We start from the raw sequence: 26,870 nt of genomic DNA on the forward strand, positions 1-26,870 counted from the left end.
CCGCCCGCGGGGCTGCCAGCCCCCGCCGGGCCGGGGCCATGCAGGAGAGCCAGACCAAGAGCATGTTCGTGTCCCGGGCCCTGGAGAAGATCCTAGCCGACAAGGAGGTGAAGCGGCCCCAGCACTCCCAGCTGCGCAGGGCCTGCCAGGTGGCGCTCGGTGGGTGAGCCGCCCCGGCCCGGCCCCGCGCCGGCCTCCCCACGCCGGCCGTTACCCCGCCCGGCCTCCTGGTCTCCACCTCTCCCGACCTCGAATCCCACCCTCCCGACTCCTTCATTATACCCCGGGGAAACTGATGTCCTGGTAGCTCGAGACTGGCCCAAGGTCACCTAGCAAGTTAGTGACAGCCAGCGCTCCCCAGCCTCCCAGCCCAGGGCTCTTGCCACGACGCCTTGCCGTCCTGTTTCCTGGTTCCTCCCCTCACCACCCTCAGGAGCAGTAGTCCTTGCCCCAAGTTTTCTCTTCACCTGCGTTCTGCTGGTTAGGGTTCCCCCATGTGAGCAGAGCAAGTGCTCTACTCAGTTGGCTTAGCAAAACCCCTGAGGGTTGGGGAATGTTTTCCTTTCATTTGGGGATCTCCCATAACTCCATCATATCCCACACCTCTTAGGTAGGTGCAAGTGATCTGCTCGTTGGCGGGCAATACACTGAAATAGAGGTTCTTTGAGGGCAGAAAGACTCGTCTGTTTCATTCACTGCTGGATCCCCTGGACCGGCACTGTCTGACGCATAGTAGGTGCTGATTGGATGGACCCACATTATGGAATGAGGAACAGGGCTCTAACTCAAAGCTAGTTAAAACCTTGGTAGTTGATCGCAGCATCAACATCCTGTCTTTTAATCATTGAAATATTTATCAAATGCCCACTGTCTACTAGGCGCTGTGATGGGCACTACAAGACAGACAAGATATGTGCCCTTCTGGGGCTTATACTTTAAAAGGGGAAACCAAAACTATGGAGACATTTTTGAATACTGATAAATGCTTTTGTGGAAGTAAAAGGGCAAGCTATGATAAACAGGGCCCGTGGACTGCTTTTGATAGGGTGTTAAGAAAGTAATCCTTTCTGAGAAGGTGACATTTGAGCTGAGTACTGAAAGGCAAGAAGTGTCCACCATGTGAAGTTTAAGGAGAAGGGTTCTGGGTGTTGAGGATCAATACATTTGACCAGAGCCCAGCTTCAAGCTCATTCAACACCCCAGTGCCTTTGGTTTTAAAAGGTTCCTCTTTTGCCTTTTAAAAAGACCTGTTTTTTCCTAACCAATTGAGTAAATGGAAAGCTTGATTTTCTGTTGGAGAGTTTGTAGTTGCCATCACTTTTCTCGCTATGTTTGGTGTAAGGTACAGAACTGATACTCTTCTCTTCGGGCCTAGGAACGGGCTTGTGAACTTTGCACTTCTTGGGGAGAAGGTTCATGGTTTTATCCGATTCTCAGAAGGGTCTGAGACTCCCTCAAGGGTCAGGAACTATTGATTGAGAGCTTGTAGTTGCTTAGATAATCCGGAAACAGATGTTAGTCCTGTGAAATCCAGGATCAATTGGAGGAATTTACCGAGGTTTAGATTTGTAAAGCTTTTCTATTCAGAAGACCAAGGCTAACTGTTGGATATTGTTTTATCAGGAATGCGGGATAAGCACCCCAAAGCAGTTTGTTAGGCAAAAGCCTAATACTTAGAACTCCATTTTGAAATCTGCCTGGAGTGTATTCTCTCAATATTACTTTAAGAGTATTGTTGCAGAAATTTAAAATGAGCTATTTGGCAGGAAAGTTTTTATTCGTCTTTCAGAAGACAACACAGACTTTTCACCAAATTGTTTATCACAGTTTTGCAGCCAACTTATAAAATTGTATTATGGGTCATAAGGGGTCATAACATCGAGAACTTTTTAGCTGTTTCTGGATCATATCTTTATGCAGAAGTTGTGGAATGCACGTTCAATGTTTTAGTAGTAAATTGTAAGAAGTAACTTCTATTAGAAGTCATTTGACCATAGGTTAAATGAATAGCAAACAAATGGATATGGTGGCTCATCATTGTCAAGTTGGGTAATAGGAACTATTTATAAGGAAACCTATGCACAGTGTTGAGTCAAACTGGCCATTTTTAAAAAGAGAGTAATTGTGTCCTTGCTGCTAAATAGAAACGACTGCTTTTATTTATAAACAATAGAAAACCTATAGCAAAGTACATGGCGACTGATGCATCTTCAGCAGCTGTGCCCAGAAACAAGCCTGTGTATGAGCTTGTGCATAAGAAGTTTTGTAACGTGCCTGGCGTTTTAGAGATTACTGCGTGTAGATTATCATTAATTTTGATAAGAGGAACCGTAAATGACCACCCAAAGTTGAAGTACTTAGATGGTGGAGAGCGCTTACAGGAAGCAGCCGTGATAGGCTTCCGTCTGTTGTAGTGTCTCGGGGGAGGGGATCAGGGCTGCAGGGCCTGCACCGTAGGGAGGTTAGGAGTGTGTTCTCTGGGCTTAAGATTGCCTGGGTTCAAGTCGTTTGCCTTCCGCTTCCTATCTTTGTGATCTTAGACGGGTATTATGCCTTCCTCATTGGGTTATTGTAAAGATGAAGTTTGTTGATAATGTGCAAAGAACTTGGCACATGGTAGGTGCTCTGTAAAGGCTAGCTCTTGTTTTTGATTATTAATTTAAGCTGTGACAGACTGCAGACCCCCCCCCCCCCAAGGGCTCTAGCTTCATGTACTTAACCTGCATTGGTTCCTCGTTCAGGAATGACTTATTGCTCTATTTGGTTTGTCGATGTCATAAATAAGAATGTAATTACACAACTAGGAGGCTGTGTTTATCGGAGTGTTAACTGGCTAAAGCTCAGTGAGGACAGGGGTTGTCCCTTGTAAAAGCGACAATGATCAGGATGGAACAGGTTTGGAGAAATCTCAGTGACTTATCTGCACTAAATGCCAAATGCAGAGGTAGGTGTGGACTGCCCAATTAGGGGATTGTGTCCTTCCAACCTTTATCTGGGGTATCAAAATAGCCTGAAAGAGTATTCATCACCCCAAGGGTATTGGTGCGTTTTACCTTGTTAACAAAGCTCTGATGTGTTTTCATAATCGTGAACCCTCCACCATCTTGTTGGGGCGCACACATACATCCTTAAACCCCCCTTTCATAACTGTCTTAAGGGGCCATTTTCTGCCATGATCTCTCTTTAAATTATATTACTGAGTTATAAATTCTAGTTTGGAGACTTGACAAGATAAGCTGGGCGTTTTAAATGGAGTATGGAAAAATCTGTTTGCAAATCTAGAAAACGTTAGCTGAGTTCTAACAATACTCTTCTCATCTATATATGATAAGAGGTGCATTATCTTATTTCGTAACTTAATCCACGCAGAGTGCCAAGTAAGGGCTGAGTAATTACTTGGTGTCATTCTTAGTCATTATCAAGAAAATATAAAAAGAATAGCCAGCATATCTATATGGTTTTTGTATGAAATAAGTGATTTCTTTTTTTAAATAGACTCTTTTTTAGAGCAGTTTCAGGTTCACAGCGAAATGGCACAGAAGGTGCAGAGAAGTTTCATCTGCGCCCTGCCCCCCCACGGGCACTGCCTCTCCCGTTAGCGGCTTGCCTCGCCAGAGCGGAGCATTTATTACTCCGAGGAAGCTCCACTGACGCGTCATTATCGCGCAATTGAGTGACTTTTTAAAATCACGTGTTCTGTAATAACTAGTGATATCTACCAGGTACTGAGCGTTTCTGTGTTCCAGGCACCATGCCATGGGCTTTGCTGCAGTTTAGTTCCTACTGTTATTATCCTCAGTGGGGCCCAGAGACATTGGCCAGCGTCCCTCAAGCGGGAAGCACTGGAGCCAGAGTGGAACACTGCAGGCTGGCCCCGGAGCCCAGGATCCGCACCAGTCCTGCCCTGCCGTGCCGCTTCTCTGTAGGAAAGTTATTGTATGTAAAATACTCAATGGAGTCTTTAAACGATAATTGCACTGCAGTACAGTTCTGAAGTTTCATTAAGTGAAAGCATTCGGTAAGTAGAGAGATCATTGAACTTGGGAATATATTTGAAAGCCTGTAGTCACAAAGATGACAGCGTCCCCCCCCCCCCCACACACACAACTTTTTGCTGCATCTGTCTTCGGTTTACTTTAATTTAGGAAGTAATGGGAAGAAAGAAATGAGGGTAAAGAGCCGATGGCCCGTAAGCTTCAGTGGGGTTATTAAGCTTTCTGATTTATGACCTCTCTCTTTGTCACCAGTAAACTGCCTTCGATTAGTTCTGGGGTGTCACATGTGATCAATCGGTGTCCATCTTTGGGTACAGCAGGCAAAGGGAAACTGAGGCCCAGAGAACCTCTTGCCCACATCTGCACAAACAGGCGGGAAACAGATATAACACGTGCCCCGTCCTGACATACAAATCATAAAATCCAGTTTTAAAATTGCCACTCTGCTCCGTACACGGGATTGAGAGGCACGCAGGCCATCGGCGGTCTTAGCCCGAGCTGTCTCGGTGGCGCAGCGAAGGAGAAAACCAGAATGGAATGGTCGAAGCCTGAGTGGGAGGTGAGGAATTAGTGGGCACAGACAACTGTGTTCCAGAGTTGGGCCGCGGTGTGAAGGGGGGGCCGGAGACGTGGATCCCGGCCGGGGTTTTCTTTTTATTTTTTTAAAATAGAAGAGACTTGAATGGGCTTAAATGTCCTTGGGGAGAAGCCAGTTAGGGGAGTAAGCTCAGAGATCTTAGTTGTATGTTACTGTGCAAGAAAAGGTCAGCATTTTCGTGTCCATATGATAAACAGTGAATTGCTTTTGTCCTCCATATGATGTTGTGGTTATTCTAATTTTTGATGTGTTGAAAATAACTGTTCTCACCAGTAGGAAGAACTGAAGTGCAGAATTTGAAAAATATAAAAACCATCCCTAAGTTGTCATAGCAAATAAAGTAAGGCTTTCTGTTGAAATACAAAATGAAGACTTTAATTTTGGCAAATTCTGGTGTTTTGTTGAGACGTTTTGTTTACATGCACAGATTAATGTTTTGAGAAATACCAGGACCCAGGACCCTGACTGGTGACTTTTTGTTGAAAACCTTTATGATGATTCTTCAGGAAGGGGCCATCTGCCTAGAAGCAGCATCTAAAAGTTGGATTTTGATTATTGAAAACTGTTTGCTTATTGGATCAGCAGAAAATTCACTGAAAGCTGAGTTGGAAACTTTGCCTCTTGGTTAGTTCTGAGATGCTGAGCTGGTAATTTAGCTTCTTTGAGCTTCAGTTTCCTGAAATGCTCAAGGTGATAATACCTTTGTCCCAGGATTATTGTGAAGGATAAGTGAACCAATGTAGTGGAGTCAGTGACACACGTGGCGCCAACAGATGGCCTGCTAAAATTTAGAGGCACTGGGATTAGCCATATTTAAAGGAGAAGAAACTGAAGGCTTGCTCTTCTCTGCCTCCCGTATTAGTAGGTCTATGGACGTTTTTCTAGTCTCTGACATTTCGATGCCGGTGAAGCAAGCTGTTGGATGAATTTAGAGCTCCGTCCTGGACTTGGAAATCTCTGGGGAGACTCTGTAAGCAGTGCTGGGAAAACAGTAAGACTATTCTTTATGGAAAAGAGCAGACTTGTGAAAACGTGTACTTAATCAGCAAGTACATGGAGTTTCCTATATAAATAGCTCAGAACCGTATTTAGTCCTCACCAGTTTCACCAGGCTTAAGGGGCCTGCCAGGAAAATACTTCACTTTCTTTCCAGCAAGGTTGTCTTAGAAAACCTTGACGGTTTTCAATTCCCGGAGTCTTCCTAAAGGAGCTTCTTTCAGTCTACTGTCCTGGTTGTAAATAAGTCTTTTACTTTTTTTAATTAAAGGTATTTTGTTACGTTTTTATAGATGTGTGGGGAGAACAGCCTTCTTGTGCTGCTAAATTCTTAAATTTTTCCTCCGTTCCAGGGAGTGGTTAGGGCATATTTGTTCTGTATATGGTCCTTTTGTCTGTTGACTAAACAAGGGTGACATTCACTGAGAAGATATTTATTTGGGTGTCACATTTGGTGTCATGATGCAAGGGAAACAAACAAGGACCCTGTTCTCATGGAGTTTGCAGTTAATGGGGAAGAAGTAGATTAGTGCGATGATCACATCCTCTGGATCAACGTAAAAAACAAGTTAACCTAAAAAGTCCTATGAAGGAGAGAAACCTGGTTCTGCAGGGGAGTGAACGAAAGGGGAGAGGGAAGATTTCCTTGAGAAAGTCTTGAGATTTGAATTATAAATAAGAATTAAGTAGGTGGGCAGAGCTTCTGGCTGGCTCATTCAGTAGAGTGACTCTTGATTCCGGGAGTGTGAGTTCAAGCCACATGTTGGTGTGGAGAGTACTTAAAAATAAAAGCTTTAAAAAAATAGGTTGGGGTGACAGGCATTTTGGCAGGATGTGGGAACAGCATGTACAAGGGCCCTGTGGCGGGGGGAGTACAACTGTTAAGGAAGCTAAAAAGTGAATCCACAATTATCTCACAATAGAAAAAAACATGGTTTTTTAATAAAAAAAAACTGAAAGAGGCCACTGTGTGGTTGGAGCATGATAAATGAAAGGGGAGAGTGTTTGAGAATAAGGTAGGAGGGTGGCCAGGGCCCCACCATGCAGGAGCCCAAGGTTTTCATGGTGAGGAGTTTGATTTTCAGAACGGAAGAAGTGAGACAACGCTGATAAGGAGTAAGCTCGGGAGAAGGGGGCGTGGTGACCAGGTTAGTGCTTTGGAAGGATCACTCTGGCTGCTGTGTTCAGAGCACATAGAGAGGACCAGAGGGATTGCCCAGGGACAGTGAGGAGCCAGTTCCCGTCCCCCGGGTGAGATGTCGGTGCCTGGCCTCGGAGTGGTGAGGACAGAAGCCCAGCAAGGCGAGTGTGTGAAGGTGAGGCTGACAGAACCTGTCTGGATCGGATGAGAACCTTGGATAAGGAAACGAATTGGTAAGACAGGCTGTTAAGTTTGTGACTCACCCGCCTGGCGGGATGGCGGGCCGTTCCCTGGCAGGGGTGTGGGTGCAGGGGGTGATCTGGGCAGGGACTTGATGTGTGGAGGCTCACCTGCCTTTGAGCATCCAGTTGGGCAGGTGGAGTAGGCAGCGGGTGGTTGGACGGACGAGCCTGATGTTTGTGAGAGGCCTGGGCTGGAGGTCGTGATTCAGGAGTCAGGCGAGCCTGGGTGGCAGCTGAAGGTGTCAGTGAGGATGAGGTGGCCTTGGGAGAGCGTGTACAGAGGAAGAGCCCGAGGGTCCACCCGGGCCTCAGGAGCCCCTGCCTGGCTGGGCAGAGGAAGCAGCTGCAGAGGCCCTAGAGCGCAGTCGGGGCAAGAAGCAGAGGGTGGATGAGAATGTGTGCCTCTGAAGACAGAGCAGAGAACATTTCAGGGAGGGTGACGTTGGCAAGGTCAAGTGCGGCAGGGAGGTCAGGTTGATGGAGAATGGGAAAATGTCCATCAGACTGAGAAACATTCGGGGCACTGGTGACCTTGATTGGACCTCCTTTGGTGGTACGGTGGTCGGTGAAGGTGAAGCCAGACTGGAGTAGGCCGGGGCGTGTGGAAAGGAGGTGAGGAAAGAAGCAGTGAGCGTGGACAGCTCTTTCGCCAAATTTGGCTCTGGTGTGAAGGGGAGGAGGGAGGTGTGGATCACAGAAGGTTTTTTTGTCTTATCTTTTCTTTGTTTAAAGGTTTAAACTTGGGAAGGAGCCAGCTGAGTGAGAGGTTAAATAATGCAGGAAAGAGAAAGGACAGTTTATTCATTCAACAAATATCTAGTGCCGCCTCTCTTCCCAGGAACTCCAGGTGCTGGGAATTCAGCAGTGACCAGAACAGACAAAAGTCTCTGTTACCATAGTTCATACTCTCCTGGGGAAGATAGATAACAAATGAACTGATAAATAATATGTCAAGGGCAGTGAGTACTGTGAAGAGAGATTAGAAAAATAAACCGGGGTAAAGTGGAAAAGTGAAGCAGGTGAGGAGACAGAGAATGACAAGGAGGGGCAGAGGTGGCGGTTTTGGGTGGTGAGGGAAGGTGACATGGGAACAGGGAACTGAAGGAGGTGAGGGAGTGAGCCCTGCGCATGTCTGGGGGAGGGAGGGGCTTCCTGGCAACAGGAATAGCCGTTACAAAGTCCCTCAAACTGGAACATGTTTCCAGCAGGCGGGGGTCGGGGGGGAGGGGGTGAGATCAGAGGGATGGCAGGGGGCCAGATCTTACAGAGGCTTGGAGGCCAAGGTCAAGATTTTGGATTTTACTCAGTGTGAGATGTGAAGCCAGTGGAAAGTTTTGAGCAAAGGAGCAGATGTAATCTGATTTACATCATAAGAGTTATGGATAATCTGTTTTGAGCAAATGTAATCTCGTTTACATTTTAAGGGAATCCCTGTGGCCGCTGTGAGCTGTGCGGAGAAGGATGTGAGGTAGGAGGAAAGGGTAGGAGCTGGAGCAGCGCAGATGGCAGTGGTGGTGGCCCAGCACCGTGAGAAGCGGTCAGATTTTAGGTGAAATGGAGAGCATGACGTTCCCCAGAGGCAGGTAGGGATGGGCGACCGCAGAGGTGGAGGGACTGGACCCTGTCTTCCGGCAGGAGAGAGTGGAATTCTGGGTACAGAACCAGTTGGGTTCTCTAACCGGAAGCTGAGGAAGTCTCCTTGTGGTGCCTTCTGATCTTTGTTTGAACTAGGAGGCCACCCCGTGGGTGGTGAGTAAAGAGGAGGACTGATGGTTGGTTAGGAGGGACGTGGAGGGTTTGAGAAGAGCAGAGAAAGGAGCAGCGGTTTGGGGAGGTTAGAGGAGACGGGCTCAGCTGGCATTATTTCAGGTTCCATTTATGGTTGGCAGTCACGGGTCTCTGGCCCCTCCAGCCTGCCCCATTGTCAGAGGTCTGGTTGTTAGGTGGAGACAGGTCAGAGGAGATGGTACTATAATCTAAGCTTGGGATTTTGCCAGACGTTAAAGACTAAAGGTCAGAGAGAGTCACGGTCATTGATCACCTACCATTCTGGTAACAGTCCTGCTAATGGGACCCATCCTGGGAACTGAAGTAACGTGTTGGCCTTGTCAAGATCTGACAGGCCAAAGAAAGGCCCTGCTGGGAGCAGTTGAGTAGGTCGGCTGGAAGGAAAGGAGATGGAGGGCATGGGTCCGGAAGGAGCTGGAAGTACCAGCGCTCCCTAGAGGGACAAGACTCAGAGTGTGACCAGCCTCACCAGGCTGGCTTGACGGGGGAGAGGGGGAAGTTTTAGGAATTGAAGGTAGCTTTGGTTTGCATAGGAGGCAGGGGCGTGTGGCAGGTTAGATGTGTGGGGAGGGTTGAAGGTTTGCAGAGACGTTGGGGGTCTCTGGGTGAGTTGACCAGTGATGGGACTGTTGAAGTTGATGAGGGTCGTTTTTGGACTCAACTCGGGAGTGGAGTAGAGGCTGGTGCCAGAGTCACTCATGAATGGGGGGAGGGATCTGACCCCAGAGGTGGGTAGATGGCAGCCATGCCCAGGAAGGATTTCCTAGGAAGATAGTGTGGCTTTTCAGGGGAAGCTGCCCCGCCCCACTCAGGTGTCCCTCCTCTCCAGCCTGCTCCTTTATGACTGCTAATTGCCCAGTTGGCTGTTGGGAAGGCAATGCCTGTTAAGATGTGGAGCAATAAAGCAGAGCAGGTGTGCCCTACTGTATGCTCTCTTCCTTCACCCGGCCTCCTCCTCCGTCTCATCACTGAGGGCTTCTGGAGTATTGACTCTGGAGCAGACAGTCTGGGTATGACGCAGTGGCACTTGGTGGCTGTGATGGTGGGCAGGTGACTTCAGCGGTGTGCCCGGATTCCTCACCTGTGTAACAGTTATGGGATAAGAGTGCTTTTGGCTTCCTGGGCATTGGTACCTGCCCCTCATTTTCCTTTTTCCCTGGCCGCTGCTGGGCTCCACCGATAGTGCTAGAGGTCTTACTCTATTTCGACTCCTCTTTTAAGAAAAGAGCAAGAGAACTGTCACTTGGTTGACCACCTGCTGTAGACCAGACCCTGCCTTAGCCATTGATCTGACAGACCTCTCTCATGGCCTGGTCGAGAGAAGTAGGGTGCAGTCTGTGGAGCGCAGGGGGCTGCTCTTCGTCATGCTCGTTTCTTAGAGTTGGCACTCAGGAGTCAGCGAGGCTTAATAGCCCAGCTGGCATCATTCAGCCTGCAGATGTTCATGCCAGGCCTTGAACCTGCTTCTTCCTGAATCTCAAACGTGTTTCCTGTCTCCACCACACCGGGCTGTGTCAAGCTATCTGTGAGGCCCCCTGCCACACACCTTGTCTCTGTTTCTTTTTCTGCCTCTTTTTAATGGGAAAAATATACCATAGTATCCAAATATAGCCAGAAGCCAACTTTTAGGTCAGGCCATATGAAATACTACATGTGGCCATTTCCTGCATACAGAAATGGCGCTTTCATGTGGTTCTGATACGTCACCTTCCCACAGGACTCCATCCTGGTACATGCCCCCATTACTGCTTGCCTGGGTTCCTGACAGTAACCCTGCTTCTGTCCTGGCCACCCTCCTCTTCATACTCAAAACAGCCGCCAGGTTGACCTGTCAAAACAAAGGTAGGTCAGCTCAGGCTGCCCCCCCCCCCCCACCCCACCAGGGGCTTCCCATCATCGACTCCTGCTGTGCCCAATGAAGAGGATTTTTCAAAATTTTCCTTCCTTAAGAATGGGGTAGAGAGTGCAACAATTCCTAACTCTTGGGGGAATACGTGTAAGTATAAAGTAAGAAACTGAAGAAAACCTGCAAATGTATGATTTGTGGCCTCAGTGTCTTGGCCTTTGGCAGTAGCCGTCGGCAGCAGCGGACTGATCACTGTGTAGGCTGTGCTCTTCCCTCACTGCTGCAGGTCACTCTGGCCCGTGTTCAGTTCTTTTGGAAACCAGGACGCGCCCTCATGGTGGCCCTGCCGCAGGAGGCCAGGAAGGGAGATTGGGAGAGTCCAGAGCCGAGGTTCTGCACAGCCTCCCTGAGGCCGGATGGGGCTCACCGAGCGCTCCCAACACTGGGGCTTCGAACTGTGGTTGCAGTAATCACAGCCTGTATGAGTGAGAGCACAACCGACATTTATAGTCTGCATTTGTAGTTTGCCGGGAGATTCTGGGTGCTTATTTGGGAGTCAGGGTACCCAGAAGGTTATGAACCAGGGCCTTAATTTTCTGGATTCAAGTTCCAGCTCTACCACTTACTAGCCTGTAACTTCTCTGAGTCTTGTTTTTCATCTGTAAAATGTAGTGGAGTTGGGCCTTGATCCCTGGTCCTCTTGCTCCTTAGTTGCCTTTTGGTTGAGAAGCATTTTAGCTGCTGTAAAACGGGGGTTTTGTCTTCATAGTGCTGGCCATAGTCCTTCGAGGCCACTTTTGTCCCCAGCAGTTAACTTTTCAGCCAGTGAAGTACAGTTTCTTCGATTTTTTTTCCTAATCGATAAAGCTAAGGTTGTAAACTAGTGGGCTAGCATCAGGGAAGCCTGCAAACTAGTTTCATGTGAGCATAATAATTTTAAAAATAATTGAGGTTGCTTTGGCTTACAGTCAAACTTTCACTTAAAATCCAGGTTTTGACCTCTGGAAAGATCAGAACAGCTGGCACTCCTGGGCTCCGCTGGGACTGAGGCTCTGTTGTGTGCAGAGTGGGGGGGGTTCTCCCTTCCCCTAACGTGTTACACACACCCATGCCTCTCCTTGATGTTCGCTGCCTGGCCGCCATAGGTCTTTGAGTGTGTAACCTCTGCACTTGATTTTATTACCCATGATGCCTCAGTGACTAAGTTGCATTCCTGGTGATTGCTTCATCCATTAGTGAGCTGGCATCAGTGACGCTTCGAAACAAATTGTCTTGGAGCTCAGAGGCCAGCTTGGACTCTAGTGAAGGCCTGACTGCTTCAGATATATTTAACATCTAAACTCTAACAAGGTAGCCGTGTTGAAAAGGAGACCATGCATTGCATTTGGGCAGCAGTGCGCCTCTGGCATGTCACACGTGACACCAAGCACCAAGCAAAGCCTTGGTGTTATGGATACAGATTTCTGCCAGCTGAAAGCTTAGCTACCATGTCCCGGGCTCGATGGCTCTCCTGAGCCACTCCCACAGCCTGGGGGCCTCCACTGGAGGAAGCCACAGCCACTTCCTTAGTGGATTCTTGTCCCAGAAGGGAAGGAACCATGCCACAGAGCTTTCTGGAACAGACTCTGTGTGTCACAGCCCTTACATCCATGAGCAAAACGCTTGATGTTGGTCATCTGGGTGTTTCTCGCCCGTTATCTAATGAGAACAGTAAGAAGACATTGGAAGATTGGCTTAAAGGCTAGAAATTGCCACCTCTAGTGACTCTGGTTGTCTGGTTTTCACTTCCTAGTTCAGTCTAGTATGAGGGTTGTCCAAGAAAAGGAGGTTTGTAATTTCCAGAACTGTGTTGCTGGGGTAACCAATGCCGTATCCAGCCCGCTGGTTCTCTCCAGATTGTATGGAGAACGCTGCTCTTGGAGATGACCTTAGTAGACGCAGACTGACTTCAGTGGCCTGGCTTGATGATAATGTCATGCCTGTGAAGCCTAACATGCAGGCATACATTTGACCAAGAGAATGGGGGAGAATTCTCTCCGAATTTAGATGGGGTGTTCTGTTGCTTCAAGGGCACAAAACCGTGTTCTCCTGGAAATAAGACTATCTGAGATTGCGATTTGTGAATAATGACACTTTATTTCTGAAACCCTAACTGTGTAGTTGTTACAACCTCCACGGTAAAGACATGTTATTAATTCATAAAAAATTTTATGTACCTTAGCATAACAGTATGAGCATACTGAATATATTGGACTGTATACTTAAGAATGGTTAAGATGGTAAGTTTTATGGTGTGTTTGTCACAAGTAAAAAAAAAAACTCCTCTGTAAAAATAACAAAGTATGTCTGCTTACAGAAAATGTGAAAAAAAAGAAAAAATAGTCATTCTCCTAAGACAGCTTTTTGTTGTTTGTTGCCAATCTCCTATACATATTTTTGCACAGTTGAAATGTTACAGTATTACCACCATATCCTGGTAGCTATCCTTACCATGCATTTTGCACAATAGGGAAGCAGCTAGAACATTGGGCTGTGGGCTAGAATGCTTGGATTCAAATTCTGGTTCCCCAGTTCCTGATACGTCACAGGGGGCAAGTTTCCTAACCTTTCTGTGCCTTGGTTTCTCCCCTAAATCCATCATTCTCAACTGGGGCAGTTTTGCCCCAGGGTACAGTTGGCCACGTCTGGAGACATTTCTGTTTTGCAGACCACAGAGAGCTGCTACTGGCATCCCCCTGGTAGAAGCCAGGGATGCCGCCAGCGTTGTGCCGTGTGCTGGCCAGCCCCCAGATGTCGGTGGTGACGTGGTTGAGAAGGCCCGCTGTAGATAAGACAGAGATAGTCTGCCCCTCCTCATAGGATTGTTTTGAGGATTAAGTAAGCTAAAAGTGTATACTTAGAGCAGTGCCTCGCACCACATAGCCGCTGTGTACGTGTTAGCTGTTATTATTGTAACCACTTTGTGTTACTTCATATCAGCATTTCGTTCTTAAAACTCTCATAAACACTCTTAATATTTTCCAAATCTTTCAGTAAAGTTTTCTTTTGTATAATTATTGCATTCTCTTAACATGCCCTTCTTTTTTTCCCCACCAGATGAAATTAAAGCAGAAATAGAAAAGCAGAGGTAAGCTCTTCTCCTGGCTGAAATACGGTATTATGGGAGTAGGTAGTGGCCACGAGAGCCCCTCTCTGGGTGCGTTTTCTCATTTCTTATCTCATGGGCAGCGCACACTCTCCTAGCACAGTGCCGGGCACAGATGCCAGGGCAACAGGTTACCGTCAGTGACTGCACATTTGCAGGAAAGGGTAAAGAAGATCAAGTTAGTGCTTCCGTACCTTTTCTCGACAGACGAGGCAGAGCCCTTGCCTTCCTCAGGCAGGAGGACGGCTTGCCCCGACGTGGCGGCCCCTTGTCTTCATGGTCCTGTTTCAGAATGCGGCCCCGACGTAGCCGATGCCAGGATTCCCGGACACTGTCGACGTGGCTTATCAGTCAGACACCTTGCTCTCTGCATGTGGCACTTTGTTCTTTTGTCCTAATGCATGTGTTTCAGTTTTTTAATTGGCTGGGCCTGCAGATGCAGTTTGCAGCCACTTTCAGTCAAATGTCACATGGGTCAGGTTAGAGTGAGGTGTAGAAAAGCAAACTTTCTTTTCATTTCCTGTCTCCAGCCTCTCCTGCTTCTTCCCTAGGCTTGGCGCTGCCGCACCACCGAAGGCAAACTTCATCGAAGCCGACAAGTATTTCCTTCCGTTTGAGCTCGCTTGCCAGTCCAAGTCCCCCCGGGTGGTCAGCACATCCCTCGACTGCTTGCAGGTACCGGGTCTAAACTCGCTGGTGTCAGGGGGGCTCTCCAAGCCTTTAGGGGTCCTTTCCCAGGGACTGAGCCTCTGAGGCGGTGCGGAGGCGAGCAGTCCAGTGTACTCTGTATGGAGGTCTCACGAGGGAGGGAAGGGTAAGAGATCTGGGCTCCTCAACTAAGAGAAGAATGTGTTTCCCTAGAAATGTTTTGTTGTACTCTCTTACATGTGCTTTTCTAACCGAAACCTTTAGGATTCGTTGGAATAGTTGGTATACATGGGCACATGCGGCATTTTTATGCCACCTCTTTTCTTGATGGCGTTAAAATTCATGATGTCAAGTAGGGAAATAGACAAAAGCAATATTTGTCATTTGTGGTAATGTTCCGTAAAGTCCCTGCGAATCCCGAATAAGCAAATACTGGACCCTTGTTCCCACAGGAAATACAGAGTAGGGTTCTCGTGAGCCTCTGGCCTCAGCATGCTCATCAACTGATTAATACATAAATCAGTACATAAGTTTGTTCTTTGTTTCTGTTTGAAGACACCTTATTTAACATATGTTACTGATTTATTAACATCGACCTCATGGTCGAAGCACTATCACACGTGCCTGAACAAAGCTGAGCTCACACGCGTATTTCTCCATAAGGCCCATCATTGCATTCTTGCTCTTAGGAATGACAGACAACATTTCAGCAGAGTGTTTAGGGGCCATTTTACATGGCAGAAAAAAACACAACAGAATGAACAGAAATGCAAAGAACAAGGCATGAGATGGGCCGCAGAGGAGACACGGCTTAAAGGCCAAGAGCTGAAACGAGAAGCCAGTGCCTCCCTGTTTGAGTTCGGCTGGGAACGTGTGCCCCGGTGATGCCGTTTTCTCCCTGCTTTGCATGTGCCCACAAATGACTACACGTTTTTTGAATGTTTTATTTATTACAGAGCATGAGAGGGGGAGGGGCAGAGAGAGAGGGAGACACAGAACCGGAAGCAGGCTCCAGGCTCTGAGCTGGCTGTCAGCACAGAGCCTGATGCGGGGCTCGAACCCACGAACGCGAGATCTGACCTGAGCCGAGGTCGGAGGCTTAACCGACTGAGCCACCCAGGCGCCCCCACATATGACTATGAAAGTGTCACAAGGATTGATTTGGGGTTTACAAGTAACTTTTAGTGAGTGGGTATACTTGCAGATACAGGATCTGGGACCAGTGAGGACCGACTGTATTAGATTCACAGTGACCTTGTTATAAATTACCTTTGATTGATGAAGAAGGAGGAGTAGGGAAGTTAACGTGACTTGGTCAACAATACATAGGTATGAGAGTCAGAAACAGGACTACAACTTGGGTTTCTTAATTCCTCCTGGTCCAGCATTCTTGTATTTTTTCTTAAGATCTACTCTTGAGGTTTGTGGTTACCTCACTTTGATTCTTAACCCCGGCAAGCAACCTGCATCAATGAAAAAAGCTTGATAAGTTAAAAGATTATATTCAGAGGTCCACAGTTTACCAGTCCTTTCTAGAAGGTATAGTGAACAGGTTCTATAATTGCTCAGAAGCCATGTTGAAGAGCTCTCTGCAGCTTCATCCAGGTTTCTTGAGAAAGGACTGTGATGGATTGGTTCTGCCTGCTGAGGCACGGACTGCCAAGTAGCAGTGGCATGCCACGTTTTTGGCATCTGTGGTCTAATATTTACTCTATTAATCTCACGTCTTTGATATGTCTGTGCCTGAAAGTTGGTGACAGTTTCTTCATGGAAGCAGTTCTTCCAAAGGAAAAGCCATTTTCTCATTCAACATAATTCTGTACAGATTGTCCTATGTGAAGCATACTGTGAGCCAAGCATTCTTAAATGGCAGTTCCAAGTCCTGCTTCTATCCCAAAATATTTGTGGCCGTGAAATCTTCTGAGTAAATTTGGCATAAGTTTAACTTTAGTTGTTTCCTTCTCATGTTGTGGTTTAGTTCTGAAGCAGGTGCGGAGAGTTAACGTTACCGACATACAAAGAGCGGTACCTAACGGGTGTTGAGTCCTCAGACCGTGCCGGGCCTTGGGCCAGGCACTCTGTCCACCATGTCTGCAGCATCGTGTCTGATCTTCCTGGCACCCCTCTGCTGACTTAACGCTCATCCTCATTTCAGAACGGAGGAAACGGAAGCTTAAATAATAAAGTGACCACCCTATTGAGCTCCCCTGCCCAGGAAGTGGTGGAATTGAGTGGGCATCTAGGACTCCCCCTCCCCTGTCTGAATTCTTAAGCAGGGGTCCTAAGCTACAGCTGTAAGCCAAATCCGGCCTGCTGCCTGCCTTTGTAAATGATACTTTACTGGAGCACAGCTGCCTGAATCTAACAGGCTGTCCTAACAGAGCACCACAGACTTGGTGGCTTATGGAAGAGGCATTTACTTCCCTCAGTTCTGGAGGCTGGGCCGTGCAAGATCAATGGCCAGCCGATTCAGTTCCTGGTAAGAGACCTCCTCCTGATGTGTAGACAGCCAAGATCCCACATGGCAGCAAGAGCACATTAGATCCCTTTCTCTTCTTATAGGACCCCGCCTTCATGATCTCACCTAAACCTAATCACCCCCAGAGGCTCTCCTCCTGAGTCTCATCGGGGATGAGGCTTCAACCTAGGAACGGGGGACACAGACATTCGGTCCCCAGCGATAGCTGTGCCAGGGGTTAATGTGTTACCTCTGGCTGCTTTCCCACTGCCACAGCCGCGTTGAGTTGTTGGAACAGACCAGATGGCTTGCAAAGCCTAAACATTTGGTTCTTTACAGAAGAAGGTTGCTGACCACCACTCCTAACTATTACCCTGTGGTTTTGGCCTCTCTGATTAAAAATATACTGTTTATATTGTATGTTCTATATTTTCCTGGAAATAAGTCTGTTTGTAGAACTCTAGACCGGGAACACCGACATCATGCTCTCCTTCAGCCTTCTGTCCTGACTTGAGTTGTAAGCCGATGACACAAGGTTGCCTCTTCTGGTTTTTGTTTGTTTGTTTTGTTTTAAGAATTGAAGTTCTCTGTGATTTCATAGGTACACTTGAATTTCTTTGGTTAGTATACAAAATGCAAAATGTGTTGTCCTTTTTATGACATTAGAAAGTGACCCAGTACTCCCTGGAAAACTGAATGAAATTCATTTCCTCTTGGAGGTTGCCCTTGCAAAGCCTGTTTGACTGGCTTTTCCCAGTGTGGGAGAGTTAACTTCCCTCTTGGAAATGGCCAGTGTCCAGGGGTAAAGATTGGTTTGGCAGAATTGAAGACAGCCGCAGACATATCTACATTCTGCTCTGGGCGTTTGAAGGCATCCTTCTTAGGGGCGTCCGGGGGGCTCAGTCAGTTAAGCACCTGACTTTGGCTCAGGTCATGAACCCACGATTCATGAGTTCGAGCCCTGCATCAGGCTCTGTGCTGACAGCTCAGAGCCTGGAGCCTGCTTCCAATTCTCTCTCTCTCTCTCTCTCTCTCTCTCTCTCTCTCTCTGCCCCTCCCCCCATATTCTGTTTCTCTCTCTCTCTCTCAAAACTAAATAAACATTTAAAAATTAAAAATAAAATCCATTCATAATTATCAAAGTTGTATATTGATTACATTCTCTTTTAAACATTTTTTAAAGAACTTTAAAGGTAAGGCCAGGGGCACTCAGTTAAGCGTCCAACTTCGGCCTAGGTCATGATCTCAAGGTTTGTGAGTTTGAGCTCCACATCAGGCTCTGTGCTGACAGCTCGGAGCCTGGAGCCTGCTTTGGGTTCTGTGTCTCCCTCTCTCTGACCCTCCCTCTCTTGCACTCTGTCTCTCTCAAAAATAAATAAACACTTTAAAAAAGAGACAGATAAGACTGATGTCCCTTGGACTGCTAGCCCCAAACCCAGTTGCCTATGTAGGTCGTATACATTTTTCCCTCTCTTCTACATGGTTTTTTTCTTGCCTGTGAGTAGTAGTTTTTTATTTTATGAATTTGACAAATTTCTCTAATTTATTTGCATCTTTAGAATGTTAGTTGGACACGTGGCATTTCTTTCTCGTTTTAATATTGTTTTAGGTTGAACCACATGAAGTTGTCATTCTCATGGACTGAAAAACTCAAATATCAGTAGCGTCATATGATCCCAACCTAATACAACTTTTTGTCCATAAAGAAGCCAGATAAGGCAAGGCTGAGAGCACAGATTTGGCTCACAGATAAGTTAGCATTTCTATGCCGACTTCACATCTTAGCAAGACAAATTCTTTAACCTTTCCAGGGTCCGGGATCCTCCGACACAGAGTGACAGCGGTGTCATCTGCCTCCATAGGTGATGACCGGGCCCAAATACCGCTACTCAATGTTTGTCAAACACAGATCAGCCATGTTTCTCCCACAGTCTCTTCCGTGTCTTCACTCCTCTTTATCATTATGTATTGAATACTTTTCTTCAGAATAATTTTTTAAAATGTTTAGTATTAAAGTACAGTTGACCTATAGCATTAGTTTCAGGTGTTTGGCAGTTTTTTGCATTCGACAGTGTTTTTAAGACCTGGCTGTATTGTTACATGCAGATGTGTGATGTATTATACCACCATTTTATTCATCTCTCGCTCTACTGAGGGGCATGGACAGAGGGTGACAGTGAATATCCCTGTGCAGGCAGCTTCCTTAGACACAAGGGTCAGTGAGCCAGCTGCCCAAAGGCTGCCCTCTTCCCTCTTCCCATCTCATTGCACTGACAAGGAGTAAAGCAGGAATTTCTGCCATCCATCTCTGTCACCCTCCCAGAGCCCACGCCACCAGCATCTCCCTCCTGGACAGCTTCGGTAGCCTCCTCACTGGTCCCCTGCATCTCACCTGTTGCCCTCCAGCCTGTTCTCCTCACAGGGGCTAGGGGGAGCCTTTAGAAATCCATCACATCATGTTAATCCTTTGCTTAAACCTGCCAGTAACTTTCCAGCACACTCACCAGGCAAAGCACTTTCCTCAAGTGGGCTTGCCAGGCAGGCTCGTGCTGCTGGGCCTCGGACATGTTTCCAGGCCTTTTCTCTGTACGTGCACAAAAATGCACACATGCATGCAAACACACACGTGCAGTTTGTATTTTCCAAGAATGAGATAGTCTTAAGCATGATCACTGCAACCTGCTCTTTTTAAGATACCTACAAATCAGACAGGGCCCCGGGGGTCCAGCCAGGACTTTTGGCTTTGGTCTGCCCCTGCCCTCGAGAATACACACTCCGTGAGGAGTAGGACCATCTTACTCCCTGTTGTACCCCCAGTGCCCAGAGCAGTATCTGGCACGAGGAGTGAGAAGGCAGGACTGGAAGGTCGCAGGAACTCTTTCCTCTGGCCCTGTGTCACTGCACAGACAAGGGAGTAAAGCATTGCTTTAAACTTTGAAGGGAAATGTGTCCTCTCAGGAGTTTGTAGAGGAGAGAGACGACTTCTAGTCCTTTCTCCTAATTGAATCACATATCCCCTCTGCCCTTGCTATGCAGTATCAGTGTGGGGTTCTGTGTACTTGTTAACGCTCACGTTTGGGGAGTTCATAACCACCCCACTTACAACGCAGCGCTCCAGATGGGCTTATGCACCCATGAGGAGCGAGGCATAAGCAGGCAGCAGCCAGTGCTGCCCTCCCTGCAAGCCTGCGGCGGGGGGTGGGGGGCAGGGCTGAGCTGTCTTTCAGAAACAGATATGAGCACCCCCACCCCCCGCACCTTCCCCATTCCTGCCCCCACCCCCTGCCCCTGTGTGGTGACCTCTGGGGCTGGACTGATGAGCAGAGGCCATGCCGGCCTCTCCGGCTTAGTCAGTCCTGCGATCTGGCGGCGTCATGTTCTCCCAGCCGCTCTCTTGTTTGTTTCCGCTTCCTGAATGGCGCTGCTGGCACAGTCGGCGATGGGGGAAGCTCGTGAGGAATGGAGCCTGGCCTCTGCAGAGCAGCAGGGCATCCTAGCACTGGGGTGGCAGCAGCGTAGAGAATCTCAGGACCTTGTGCCATTTTGTGTGCGTAGAGGCAAGGATATGACAGATCAGGAGCTGAAAAGGTTAAACAACAGAACAGCATTTTTAGAGTCTTTAAGTCAGTGAAAGCAGAGAATGCCTTAGGAGTCACATCCTAGAGAGGCTGTGTCAGATGAGTGATTCTCTTATCTGGTCAGTCATCCGAATAACCTGGACGGTGGGGAGAAGAACACCGATTACCAGGCTCTACCCCAGAAGTTAGAGTTCAGCAGGTCCGAGTTGAGGTTCAGGAATCTGTACGTGTAATGGGCTCCCTCAGGTGATTATGAGTTTCAGGCAGGCTTGGAAATCATCCTGCCCCTGACCTTTGGGTTCCTTTCCAGCTTTCAGATTGTGGTGAAATCCAGGTCATGGGTGAGGTGGCACAGGCCTTTGAAAGGCAGCCTCTCAGTGGCACCTGGGTGGCCCAGTCAGTTAAGCGTCCAGCTTCAGCTCAGGTCATGATCTCACGGTTCATGAGGTCAAGCCCCGCATTGGGCTCTGTGCTGACAGCTCGGAGCCTGGAGCCTGCTTCCGATTTTGTATCTCCCCATCTCTGACCGTCCCCTGCTTGTGCTGTCTCTCTGTCTCTCTCAAAAAAAAAAAAACAAACAAACATTAAAAAAAGAAAAAGAAAGGCAGCCTCAGTCCAACCCAGTCTGTCGCCTGATCAAGAGGGCATGGCCCAAGTGACCCCTCATCTCTTCGGCTTTGGTGTTGACACACGTCTGATGATACAGGTGCAGAATTGAGTTTCCCCTCAAGCAAGACACATGATCACTTGTTTCCTATGTATCTTTCCTTTTAAAAAGAAAAATGTATACATATGGATTTTTAACAGCTCATGATAAGCTTTACATGCACACAGGTTACCTATTGAAAGTGTGCAGTTCAGTGAATTTTTTACATCGACAGAGGTGTGCAGCCATCGCCACAATCAAATTCTGGACCGTCTTTATCACTTCAGGAAGGAACGCCAGGCTCATGAGCAATCACTGCCCCTTTCCCGCTGATGACTTCCCGTCTCTGTTCTGTATAGATTTTAGTCCCTCAGTCCTTCACTCGAGTGGTTGTGTCCTGGCGATTGTTGTGCACCTTGCCTGTTTCTCTCAACACGTCGCACTGCCCTGAGGCTCCCCTGCGTAGGAGACAGGCTGATGGCTGTCCCCGCTGTGCCGCTGGGGAGCAGAGGGACCTGCGGGGACCAGAAGTTAAGCACGTCTTTTGCTGCCACAGGCAGCCTCAGTCCTGGTCAGGAAGAAACTTTTCCTGTCTGTCCTTTCTGCATCCAGAAACTCATCGCGTATGGACACATCACCGGCAACGCCCCCGACAGCGGAGCCCCCGGGAAGCGGCTTATCGACAGGATTGTTGAAACTGTTTGCAACTGTTTTCAGGGTCCTCAGACCGATGAAGGGGTTCAGTTACAAATAATTAAGGTATTTCTGTCTGTTCTCCTGATCTGGATTTTAAATAAGAAAGCCAGTCTCCTTTGGGAATTTGGATTTCTAATTCACCATGTGTTAGCTGTCTCAGGTGGTACTGAGCTGGAACCGAAGACTGTAAGCATCACTTAGATATTTTGTTAAGTGTCAGAATTTATTAGCCCAGGCTGAGACAAGAAGAGTGGAACCAGGTGTGTTTTCAGAGTAAACAGTTCCGCTAATAACAATGTAAATTGCTTGTCAATTGGATCGGCTTGAAATCTCCTGGTCTTCCTCCTTGAAATTCTGGGTTCCCAGTCTGCCAGTTCTCAGTGGGTCCTTGTTGATAATCTTAACACCAGTTTGCCCCTCGTCCTCTACCCCACTCCCCCTTCCATTTCCCTGTTCCATTCCAACCCCTGCCCCCCATACCATTTCTGCTGCCAGGAGTGTTCCATCTGCTTGTTGGGAGAGCAGGATCAGGATGGGTGTAGCCAGCATTCCAGACCTTAAGTCCTAACTGTATTAGTTTTGTACGGGATGCCTCCGTGGGAACTCGGACACTGACCGCCTCTCAAAACCTGCATATTTTGTGATTAATACAGGTGAGGTCGAGTCAGAGCACATTTCCCTCCTGAGAGAATGGTCTGTATATTTGGCTTTTAAAAAAAGTAAACAAGTTGAAAGCTGCCTTCAACACCACTTAAGTAACGTCACGTAATTTGGGTTTATAGAGTTAATAATTATCTTTAAACAAAGCAATGGGGAGTTTTAGTTTGCAGAGCCATCTTAAAATGTATGAAACCAAACCAAAACAAAGCCAAATCCAGTATAAAAGTTTGGCTGTGAGAGGATGCGAGGCAGGTGCGTGTTTGTGAAGGTACCGTTGTGGATTTTTCTTTTAGGCTCTTCTGACGGCGGTGACATCCCCGCACATTGAAATTCATGAGGGCACCGTCCTGCAGACAGTTAGGACATGTTACAATATCTATTTGGCCAGCAAAAATCTCATCAATCAAACCACTGCCAAGGCCACCCTTACTCAGATGCTGAACGTCATTTTCACCCGCATGGAAAACCAGGTGGTGAGTGCAACCGTCACCAGCCGCGGGGGGCAGGACATCTTCCGGTTTTAAGCAACAGGCTGGCTTATTTTCTGATCCTTCTCAAAATGACCTTTTTTTTTTTTTTTAAGATATTATCTTTAAGTAATCTCTGCACCCAATGTGGGGCTTGAACTCCCAATCCTGAGCTCAAGAGTCGCACGCCTCGCCACTTGAGCCAGCCAGGTGCCCCAGTGCTGGAACCATTTAGATGGAATCTTTTTTTTTTGTTGCCTTTCAGTTGCAGGAGGCCAGAGAATTAGAAAAACCTGTCCAGTCAAAACCCCAGTCCCCTGTGATCCAAGCTGCAACTGTGTCCCCAAAGTTCAGTCATTTGAAGCAGAGCCAGGCACAAAGCAAACCAACGACTCCTGAAAAGACAGATTTAACTAACGGTGAACATGCCCCGAGTGGTCCTGGGAAAGAGAGCTCAGAGAACGGCGACGTCCCCGGAGAACGAGGCCCGTCGCTGGCAGGTACGTCCTGGGCACTGTCCCTTACCGCTGTGAGCGGAACCCATCTCGTGTACGAGGGGCGGGGGAAGAGTCTGATAATGTCCGCAGGAAGCCTCTGCCAGCAGCTTGTCTGTTTCTGGGCCTTGCCCTTCCCTGTTGCTTTTCTCGTGAACACAGCCAGCGAGGAGGCATGATGTCTGATGTCAGCTGTGTGGTTTTCTGTAAATAGTCCCTGGATGGGGCGCCTGGGGGCTCAGTTGGTTAAGCATCCAACTTCAGCTCAGGTCATGATCTTGCAGCTTGTGGGTTCAAGCCCCGCATTGGGCTCTGTGTTGACAGCTCAGAGCCTGGAGGCTGCTTTGGATTCTGTGTTTCCCATCTATCTTTGACCCTCTCCTGCTTGCACTCTGTCTCTCTGTCTCTCAAAAATAAATAAACATTTAAAAAATAAATTAGGGGCACCTGGGTGGCTCAGTTGGTTAAGTGTCCGACTTCAACTCAGGGCATGATCTCACGGTTGGTGGGTTCGAGCCCCGCATTGGGCTCTGTGCTGACAGCTCAGAGCCTGGAGCCTGTTTCAGAATCTGTGTCTCCCTCTCTCTCTGACCCTTCTCTGCTCGTGCTCTCTCTCTCTCTGTCTCTCAAAAATAAATAAAAAACAGAAAAAAAATTTAAAAAAAAATTTAAAAAGATAAATAAATAGTCCCTGGAATGCATCAAGCTACTGCTTCTTGATGTCGGCTTCAGTGCAGTGAGTTCATTTTGGGGTGTTTACCTCCCAGTAGTTAATTGTTGGGGTAGTTGATCACTCAGTGCCTGTCTCATCTGCCCAGAGGAGGACAAGGGGACCTCATCTGTCACGTCACCTGTACACGGGATCTCTGCGTGGTGCCCACAGCCTCGTACCGTTAGTTAGTGGCTACTCCTGGACGTCTGTGAAAGCAGCAGGAAGGTGGAGGAGTGGGCGGGCATATGGATGGACAGATAGCTTTGTGTTCTCCTTCCGTGACCTAGTACATTGCGTGGTTTTTGTTCGCTTTTTTTTTAAATGAAAGCGATAAACCACACCTGATTATAGTCTTCAAGTAAATGAAACAACAGGCATGAAATGGTGGACTGGATTATTGCAGGCGTATTTCGGAATGTTTGCTGCTTCCCAGGGCAATGTGTATGAGCCAGTCCTCAAATCCGTATTTTTTCCAGGAATGCACCTTCCCCAGTGATTTTTGTCCAGTCATCCTTCACTCTGGCGGCTTGGTCTGCGTAAAATATCTGACCCATCTTTGTACTTTATCTCCTCTCTTCTTCTGTCCCATTGTTGATAGCAGTTTCTGTTGGTAGTGCGTTCTGTGAAAGCACACACATCCGAGCAGCGTTTGCTCCTCTGTTATTTATCAGAAGGCCTGGCGTACACAGTAACAGACGGGAAGGGTTTCCTGTATCTTCACTCAGGGAAGGGACAAAAGAGAAAGTTCCCGCTGAGAATGGCACGTGCCTCAGGGTGAGCACAGAGGTGCAGTCGCCTCGGTCCTGCTGTCCTGTGTCTCAGGGAAGGTGCTCAGAAACTGCTAGCCCGCCCTCTGTTATCTGTCACCGTCTTTGCCTTCTTAGGCTCTCAGGGCAAGGACCAGGTTTTTACCGTAACCCTGTCAGGCTGCGGTCAATCAATAAGTATTAATATTTAAACACATGCTAGGTAGTGAGCGTAACTGTGCAGGTACAAATGTAAGTCTCTTTAGCTGCAGGAAAGTGCTTGCACTACAGCCCATTTTCTACGTGGCAGCCAAAGCCGGGTCTTAAAAGCATGGATTAGATCCAGCCCCCCCTTTGGTAATTTCCCATTGTGTCCCACTCAGAGTGTGTGTGGGGCCCACCCTGCCCCGTGGCTTCTGAGGCCCTGTGTGACCCGCTGCTGCCCACCACTTGCCCCTTCTTCCACCGCTTTCCCCCATGCTTACCGCCCAGCGTGCAGGCAGGGTTTCTGTCTTGAAAGTGCCACGCTTGCTCTTGGCGCCTTTGAGCTTCCTATCCCCGCCCCGCCACCTTTCTCTTCAGGTGTCTGTTTGAACCGGCTGTCCTCAGAGTGTCCTCTCTGAAGCCGCCACCGCTTCTGCCCCAGGAGCCTCCTCCATTTCCCTGAGATCACTGAAGAATTCACGTCCACTTACCCCCGGCTGGGATCTAGGCCACTCTGTTCACCGCTACATTCCCCACACTGGAACGGTGCCCGGCACTCACGGCACACTCTTGAATGAATGGGGGGAAAACACTTGGTTTCTAGAAGATGGTTTTGCGGAAACACAGTAACTTAAAATTCTGCAGTAACGAAGAACGGTTCGTACGTGGGTTTTGTTGCCAGGACTTGGTGTCCCCTGCAAGGCTTCTCCCAGGAATATGGGAGTCAGACAGATCACCTATAAGAATCCAATAGCAAACCTGCAGATAGTGGTCAGAACGGAAGTGGTCTGTTACCCTTAAGAAGAGTGAGTGGCTTCTGGCTCTAAAGAAAGAACACGCCTTCAGAAGAAGGGGTTGAGCAGCTGGAGAAGCCCAAGAGGAAGGACAGCGTGAGAGGCAGGTGCCGGTGCGGGGAGGCGGCGCCCCGGGCTGGAGTCCAGGCTGTCGAGGCCCAGGCTCCAGTGCCTCTGTGATGGCGGTCATACAGCCTCCTCTTCCGTGGGGTCCATCCTGTAGTCCTCACCGCCTGGAGCCACCCTCGCTGGCCTGTCACTGTGTCGGGCACCAGGCTCGCTGTCTGGGCTCTCCACGTACGTTTTCCTATTTAATTCACCAAGAACCCTGCCCATGGCCTTCCTGGGGTCACTCGCCTCCTGCAGTGAAATCTGTGTAGATGGAGGCAGTCCTCCAGCAGATTTGAGCATCTCTTTCCCCTTAGAAGTTTTTCACCCCAAGTTGATCAATCAGTAGTCACTTGGTAAATCTTATTAGCTTGCCCAAGACATGCATTAGATTGCTCTTTGTAAAGTTACAAAATGGGATTTTTGAACCTATGATCTGCTAGCTTATGTGTATTTGGGGGCACAGCCAGCAGTCTCCCTAGGGGACCTCCGCCCTTTGTCCATTTACGTGCCTCCTCACTGCCTGGCTACTCTTGTCAATTTTTTAAAAAACAGCTTTCTTGAGATATGATTGCCATGCCATAAATTCACCTGTTTATTTTATTTTATTTAAAAAAATTTTTTTTAATGTTTTATTTATTTTTAATACAGAGAGAGACAGAGCATGAGAGGGGGAGGGGCAGAGAGAGAAGGAGACACAGAACCGGAAGCAGGCTCCAGGCTCTGAGCTAGCAGTCAGCACAGAGCCTGACGTGGGGCTCGAACCCATGAACCGTGAGATCTGACCTGAGCCAAAGCCGGAGACTTAACCGACTGAGCCACCCAGGCGCCCCTTAATTTATTTTTGAGAGAGAGAGAGAGAGAGAGAGAGAGAGACAGACAGACAGACAGACAGACAGACAGCATAA

The 26,870-nt window shown here is 48.0% G+C and overlaps 1 protein-coding gene across 2 annotated transcripts in view; it reads left to right on the forward strand.

Annotated features, from left to right (window-relative positions):
* Nucleotides 1-6: 6 nt before the first annotated feature.
* Nucleotides 7-26,870, forward strand: part of ARFGEF2 (ADP ribosylation factor guanine nucleotide exchange factor 2) — a 93,519-nt gene continuing 66,655 nt past the window's right edge. For both annotated transcript variants that reach the window (XM_029915954.1, XM_029915955.1), the window contains exons 1-6: nucleotides 7-159; nucleotides 13,703-13,733; nucleotides 14,303-14,426; nucleotides 21,694-21,840; nucleotides 22,731-22,910; nucleotides 23,170-23,404. In XM_029915954.1, the coding sequence (XP_029771814.1) occupies nucleotides 39-159; nucleotides 13,703-13,733; nucleotides 14,303-14,426; nucleotides 21,694-21,840; nucleotides 22,731-22,910; nucleotides 23,170-23,404 (838 nt within the window). In that variant the 5' untranslated portion in view covers nucleotides 7-38. The remainder of the gene's footprint in view (nucleotides 160-13,702; nucleotides 13,734-14,302; nucleotides 14,427-21,693; nucleotides 21,841-22,730; nucleotides 22,911-23,169; nucleotides 23,405-26,870) is intronic.

This window comes from Suricata suricatta, chromosome 12 (genome assembly GCF_006229205.1).
Source record: "Suricata suricatta isolate VVHF042 chromosome 12, meerkat_22Aug2017_6uvM2_HiC, whole genome shotgun sequence".
Lineage (NCBI taxonomy): Eukaryota > Metazoa > Chordata > Mammalia > Carnivora > Herpestidae > Suricata > Suricata suricatta.